General features: G+C 33.7%; 1 protein-coding gene across 4 annotated transcripts in view; it reads right to left on the bottom strand.

Moving 5' to 3' along the window:
- The window catches only part of TBCD (tubulin folding cofactor D), a 436,500-nt gene that overhangs the window by 319,525 nt on the left and 109,047 nt on the right, over positions 1 to 7,928 (bottom strand). For all 4 annotated transcript variants that reach the window (XM_074264992.1, XM_074264995.1, XM_074264993.1 and 1 more), the window contains exon 14: positions 3,235 to 3,329. In XM_074264992.1, coding sequence (XP_074121093.1) covers positions 3,235 to 3,329 — 95 coding nt within the window. The remainder of the gene's footprint in view (positions 1 to 3,234; positions 3,330 to 7,928) is intronic.

The following is a 7,928-nucleotide window of genomic DNA, read 5'->3' as shown; positions in this document are numbered from 1 at the left end:
TTACATCACAGTTTGAACAAGTTAAAGACTAGAAAATAAATTTTGTGCTTTCTGGGAAACTAAGACAAATGAAATTGTGCTTAATAAAAACCAATTTGGAGAAAATCTAGGAAACTGCTTGATCCTGGCTTTTAGACAAGGATCAACTTAAGTCAAAAACTATGCTACTATAATTCAAAATAATGCTGTTTAGTATTGGTATATATATGGGCTCTCTTTTTCTAATATCAAATAGATTTCAGGAAAAAGTATAATTTATTATCATACATGTATCCTTTTCCCACAAAGATATTTTTTGCTCTCAGAAGGATGTCTATTCCATATGCATCATGAAAGTATTTTTTTACGGTTTAGGCTATGAACAATAATTAACAGTCTCCAAGAAAAACTTGTCACATTGCTCTCAAATACCAAAGATACCCGAGAAAAGGAAACAAAGCAAGCATAAAATCATAAGTTATTAATACTACTCTCAGTATCACATGGAACTCAGATCAAATTCTCCTTTTAAGGTATAAGACACCTCTCATCCAATTAATAGTACAACAATATTCCAAAGAAAAAAATATTTCTTTATGATTCTATAGTATAATATAGTATCCAAGTCTCCATAGCAGACTTGGATAACTTTATTCAAGTAATTAAGTAAAAGAATATAATGTTCAAATCAATAATATCTGTCTTTCTATTTAAATTTTGCTCAAATATATTTTTTCTATTCAAATCTGGCTTCAAAATACTTCTCTTCTGGTTAGGCTCCCTGCTATTAAATAATCCCTCCTCTACTCAGCTGCTGAAGTAATTTTTCTATAGCACAGGTCTAATTATGTCACATCTACTCAATAAACTCCAGTGGCTCCCTATGGCTCCCTATCATCTCCAGATCATATATAAAAATCAACTTATTTGGAATTCAAAACTCTTCTTCACAACTTAGCTCCCACTTACCTTTCCATTCTTCTAATACCTTACTCACCCCTATGTACTTTGTAATACAATGGTCTCCTTGATGTTGTTCAGAACAGGAAACTCCATCTCCCACTTCTAGGCATTATTTTAATATCTCCCATGTCTACAATGCTCTTTATCATCTTTGCCTCCTAGTTTTCCTGGCTTCCTTCAAATTTCACATAAAATTCTACTTTCTACAGGAAGCCATTTCCTTTACTCTTTGATTCTATTATTTCCTCTTTGTTGATTATTTCCAATTAATCCTGTACACATCTTGTTGGTAAAACAAAAAAATTGTTTGCATATTTTCTCCTACATTAGACTGTTAGCTCCTTAAATGTAAAGATAACCTTTTGCTCTTTTTTGGTATCCCCAGGGCTTAACAATACCTGAACATAGTAGGCATTTAATAAATACTTATTGACTGACTGACTCTCCTTCATGCTTCAGAGGAACCGAGCTACTCATTCAAATTTTCATCTTCATGTATTTAATACGCAATTTGTAGCCAATGGTGATGATGGTAATAGTAATTCATTTTTATATATCATCATAATGTTTGCAAATCACTTTATGTATGTTAATTCAACCAAACAACCCTATGTGCTAAATGAACCTGAGTTCACTTTCTGAGTAAGTCTGAGTAAGATTCGGGGTCTTACTGGCACCAAGTTTTCCAACCTATGTAAAATGCTACCTACCTAGTTAAACAAATCTCAGTCCCAGCTCAGGTAATCATATCTCTTATGCCTTCTCTAATAACCAAAAAAAAAAAAAAAAAAAGACATAACCTTTCCTTTGAATTTCTCATGACATACTACTCAACTTCTCTTATGCACTTAGACATTCTAACTTGAATTATAATTATTTGGGTACACAACTCATTCCATACCTCTCCTTATATCAATGCCTCCAAAGGCAATATCCATATAAATTCAAGCAACAAGTCTTCAAGTTAACTTTAATAGAACAAAGGTGCTGGCCATGTAAGTTCCTAATTAATTTTTTAACATTTCTAGCATACATCTCTCTCATCCAAAAAACAATAATAGGCTGCTGTTTACTATTGCTTCTTGCTTTTACTTTCAAAGTTAGTTGATTCATAAAGGATTTAACTTCTTTACCTCCACTATATTTTCAAACAGTTTTCTGATTATCTACATTAAACTGTTTTTAACATTTTTTCAGGTGTTAATTTCCATAAAAATTAGTATAATTTGAACTAATCCGTAATTTACCTACACAAAATGTATTTGTAATTGAATCTACATGATGAAATGTAGGAATAAATATGGTCAAAACTGTAATACAAATAATAAATATAAGAAACGTTTTTTAAATTGCTTGTTAACATTGCTTAACAATTCCTGTTATTTTTTTTCAGTAAGAGAGCACAGATTTTCATTTCAATTGAATAAGTGGAACTAAATTTTATAACACATCATATTTTCCTTATGAACAGAAGAAATACTTGTACTAAAAAGATAACAGCTTCCATTAGCACAGATTTCATTATCAGAAGTAGTACTATGAGAGGTAGAAATTTTCCATAGATTATATTGCCTCTCTTCTGTGCCTCAGCAGGTTACTCTTTTCATTCTCTCTCTCCCAGTAAAGGCAAATTGTGGTCAGCAGACCCTCTGAGGTTAGAGGTGAGTGCTCTATCTTGTCTTGGAAAGTTCTCCCATTCATTCATGCATAAATTATATTCAGAATAGAGAAATATGACTCTTTTTTGTTCAGAACAGGTCCTGGTTTTTCTGTGATACCTGTATTTGAAACAGGATCACTGCCACCAGCCCAGTATTGAGGAAATTAAAACTTCTCTCCAATGTAGAGTATTTACTTATATACATTTGTCAGATATATTATTCACTTTGCAATTCGGTTTTGTTTACCTGTTTTTCATGATTACAATAAAGGGAGGGGGGCCCAAGGGGAAAGATTATTTTGGGACATGTCTGTGCTATCAAAAATCAAAGAAGTATTAATAAAACTTCTAGCTATTCCTAAAACTTCTCTATGCAAGACAACTTTGATAAAATAGTTTTCCTTCAAATTAAAAAACCAATTAAGAAAAAGACTGTTTTCTAGGACCCCAAAGAAATAATCTGATATATTTATATTTTATATTACCATATTAATAAAAAGCAATCAATATTTGAAATCACAATAGAGACTAGAAACAGGCTAATTCATAGCAGTTAATAGAATACTAAAAGAAAAGATAGACTGGAATGCCAACATACTACAAAATTATGTTAATAAGCTTGCACTACTTACCATCTGTGAGTCGAGAAGGTAGTAACAATCCTCTTCTGCCTAATTCTGCTAAAGCCAGACATCCACCATGCCAAGCATTATCAGTTTCCTGAAAACTAACAACAAATAGTACATGAGTTTAATCTTAGGTGTTTTGGATTCTATCTTTTATACTGCATTCTCAAAAGTTAACTACTACTTGGCTAGAAACTGGAAAATGAATGGATGCCCATCAATTGGAGAATAGTTGGGTAAATTGTGGTATATGAATGTTATGAAATATTGTTCTGTAAGAAATGACCAGCTGGATGAATACAGAGAGGCTTAGAGAGACTTACATGAACTGATACTAAGTGAAATGAGCAGAACCAGATCATTGTACACTTCAAAAACAATTGTATGAGGATGTATTCTGATGGAAGTGGATATCTTCGACAAAGAGAAGATTCAATTCAGATCCAATTGATCACTAATGGACAGAATCAGCTACATCCAGAGAAGGAACACTGGGAAATGAATGTGGACTACTTGCATTTTTGTTTTTCTTCCAACGTTATTTTTACCTTCTGAATCCAATTTTTGTTATGCAACGAGAGAACTGTATGGACCTACACACATATATTGTATCTAAGATATACTTTAACATGTTTAACATATATGAGGACTGCCTGCCATCTAGGAGAAGGGGTGGAGAGAGGGAAGAGAAAAGTTGGAACAGAAGTGAATGCAAGGGACAAAGTTGCAAAAATTGCCCATGTGTATGTTTTGTCAATAAAAAGCTATAATAATAATAATAATAATAATAATAGGTTAATTATTACTTAAAACCTGTTTGTTTTTGGTTTTTTGTTGTTATCTATTATTCCTTTTGGAGGAAGGGGGCTTTTTTCTTTAACAAATTTAGAAGACCTTCTGAGAATTCAATACTAATGACAGGAATTTTCCTCAAATAAGTTAGACTAACCCTTGGGTTAGATTTGTTACTATGAGTATGAAACACAAAAATAATCTAAAATTAAGTGATAAACATATAATTATCATGTTCTTAATATGACAGAAAGAAGTTTGGCTACAGAAATTTAAGAATAGCAAGGGGAAGCTAGGTGGTGCAGCAGATAGAGTACCAGCCCTGAAGTCAAGAGGACCTGGGTTCAAATGTGACCTCAGACATTTAACATTTAACATTTCTTAGCTCTGTGGCAAGTCATTTAACTCCATGGCTAAAAAAAAAAAAAAAAAAAAAAAAGGAGGAAAAATAGCAAGTATCCCAAAACCCTTTGTATGATGGCATATGGTATATGGGTAAGTATATTTGGGGGGCAGGAAGGATGGATGCCCACTGGCCAGCAAAGAGAATTTGAACAAATCCTAGAATTTATTAAGGGTAGAGTTAGTGAATATAAAATCTAGAAACAGAAGCAGTAATCAATCACAAAGTGTCAATCAATGACTTGATCAAGAACAGCTCATATAACAGAGATAGCTGTTAGATTCAAATCCCACTTCTGATACTTTTTGGCTAGGAGTCCTTGAGCAAGTCATTGGGTCTACACCAGGGAGGGAGTGAAATTGATTTGTTTTTCTGATGACTTTAACAGGTCTCCATGTACCCCAGACAACTCCTAAAAATTTACCTTCTAAGTCACAGGGGGTTTGTAATCTTAAGCATCAGTGGATAAATTACCACTTTGAGAGTTTTCTTCATATTGACAAAATCATGATGCTCAGGAGATAGATTTAAGTAAAGCATCTTTTAGTATCTCTAATCAAATGCCAGAATATGAACTATAAGATAGTACAGTTAGGTGATCTTAGAACTGGCTTGACAGGAAGAGCTGTAGTGAAATGCCCAAGGAACAATCTATCCTTGACCTTGTATCATTTTACATTTTTTAAATAGCCTAGATAAATATATAGATAGCCTGCTTGTCATCAAATTTACAGCACACAAAACTAAGAGAGATATAACAAACTAGATGACAAAGTAGGATGTAAGCAAATCTGAAAAAGCAAAACTATGAGTTATATCTATATGATGAATTTTAATAGGGAAAAATGTAAAGTCTTACTCTTGGGCTCAAAAAAATCAATTTAATAAATATAAAATAGACAATTGCATGGCTAAATAATGGATAGTCTGGAAAAAAAAAAGATCTAAGAGTTTCAGTAACAAGTTCAATATATCAAAAGTCAAAAAGAGAAACCAAAAAAAAAAAAAACAAAACCCTAATACAATCTGATGCTATATTGAGAAATACAGTATTCAGAACAAGGGAGGTGATAATTCTGCTGTATATCATAGTCTAAAGAGGGTAGATCCAATTATAACTATACCATAGTTTAAGAAATACATTAACAAAAGGAAAGCATCCATTAAGTGGGCAGGCAGAACAGTGAAGATTTCTGAGATCATATCATATAAAAGCTTTTATCTCAGAGAAGGCAAGACTTTGGAAAGAGAAGGTAAGAAAGGAAAACCATCTTAAAATATTTGCAGATATCACATGAAAAAGGAATTCGATTAGGGGTTTTTCTCCTTCAGTCCATGAACTTTGTTCTTATATTTGATAAATGTATTTATAATGCTATTTATTTTATTTGCAGTTAAAAAGCATTAGCTGAGAAAGTATCCAGAGAATCCATGAGGCTACTAAAAGGGATCCAAGTCACCAAAAGACCCATAAATTGCACCACATTCAAAAAGTCACCAAGATATATATACTATTTGACTCATAAATATTGTACACAGAGATTTATCATATATCTTCAGGATATCAAGGTCAGAGTTAAATGAATTATATGTGCAAGGATTATAGCTCTACTTTTTGTTGTAGCAAAGAACTGTTACCAAAATTGGTACCTATCAACTGAAGAATGGCCATACAAAGTGAAGTATATGAATATAATAGAATTAATTGGACTAGAAAAAGAATGTGATAAGGGAAATATAAAAAGACTTGAACTGATTAAACTGGTGAACTGATGAAAAATGAAATATGGAGGACTAGGAAAACAACTTGTATGATAATAATAAAATCAGGGGAAATAACTTTGAAGGTCAAAAGAACTCTGATAGAAGACCATTATAACTTCCAAATACTTACAATGGTACACTCTCAGGTCTTAGGAAAGAAGAGATAATGTAGAGATGTGGAATCAGACATGAGCTTTCACATGTGGTCATTGTATTGATGTGTTTATTTTTTTAGTATACACATTTTACAAGAGAGGGGACACCTACTCAGGTGGCAGTATAGAGGAAGGTTTGAGGGTTATGAGATATAAAAATCATTTTTTATATGAACAGCAAAAAAAAGGAACACATTAGAAAACAGATAAAACAATAGTGTTATTACTTTGCTAAACTTACTACAGAGAAATTTTTTTTTTTTTTAACTGATGCAGGGCAGAGCCAAGATGGGAGAGAGGACACACCGCTTCATTCTAAGTTCCCCTTCTACCCTCACTACTAATTACCAAATTCAACCTCTGAAATAGTGCTTGACTGGTAAAATCCACGAATACAATAAATTACCAGCCAAAGATAATCTAGAAGATCACCAGAAAAGGTTTGTCTTGATAGGGTGGAAGGTGGCCAGCACAGGAAGGGAGGCAGAACACGAAGACTAGCACAATGAGCAGACCAGAGGCAGGTGCAGTCTCCACAGGTAGAGAATTTGCAGGGAGGACTCTAGCACAGATTGGCTGCTCTACTTTGGTTGCAAAGCAGTAGATCAACAGCGAAGTTACACAAATGCCAAATGTAGAGTGTACACCCAAAATGACAGAATTTAACAGGATCTGGCCACACCTACCCAGCACCGGAAGTGACTCAACATGGACCACAGCACAGCTATGCAGCCATATTCTGCAGCTCGGGGCTTTTGGCCAGGGCAGCCACACTTCTGCACAGCAGGGAGGCTCTGCTTGGAGCTGCCACACTTTTGCAGAGGGTATTGGGGGAGTATACCTGGGGCAACAGAACTCCCGCAGCATGGCTGCTCTTCCCAGAGCAGTGATACTGAAGGGTTCTTCACAGGGTACTTTCACAGCTCAGCTGAGCCTGCTTGCAGGACAGCTACTGTCCATCTATCTATCCCTGTTCTGTAGAGGAAGCTGGTAATCTCCTTACCCTGAAGGCAGACCCTAAGGGATTTTTTAAAAATGAGTTAAAAAAAAAAAAAAAAAAAACAAGGAAACTCTCAAACTGTTGATAGCTTCTATACAGAAAGAGAGCAGAATTCCAACCCCTAGTAGACTAATAGCAGACAGTCTCCAGACAAAACTCCAAAGGGGGATATAGCCTGATCCCCTTCACACAAGGCTCTGCTAGAAGAAATTATAAAAGATCTTAAAAGAGAGCGAAGAAAAATGGGGAAAGGAAAGAGAAGCTCTGCAAGACAGTATGAAAGACATATAATTCATTAAAAGAAAAATTTAATAAAATGGAAAAAGAAAACAGCTTACTGAAATGTGAATTAGAAAAGCTAAAGAACTTCAAGGGACACAGAATTTGTAAATTGGAAAATATAAAGAACTCCAAGGGAAACAGAATTTGTAAATTGGAAAATATGAAGAACTCCAAGGAAAGTAGGATTTGTGAATTGGAAAAAAAAAAATAACTCTTAAAAAAAATTAGTGAAAAATTAGTTAAGTGGAAAAAAATTACATAGATCAAAACAACTCATTTTAAAACTCAATTGAACATATACAAA

Source organism: Sminthopsis crassicaudata, chromosome 4, assembly GCF_048593235.1.
Source record: "Sminthopsis crassicaudata isolate SCR6 chromosome 4, ASM4859323v1, whole genome shotgun sequence".
Taxonomy (NCBI): domain Eukaryota; kingdom Metazoa; phylum Chordata; class Mammalia; order Dasyuromorphia; family Dasyuridae; genus Sminthopsis; species Sminthopsis crassicaudata.
Note: the sequence above shows the minus strand (reverse complement) of the source record. Positions and strands in the feature narration are given on the sequence as shown.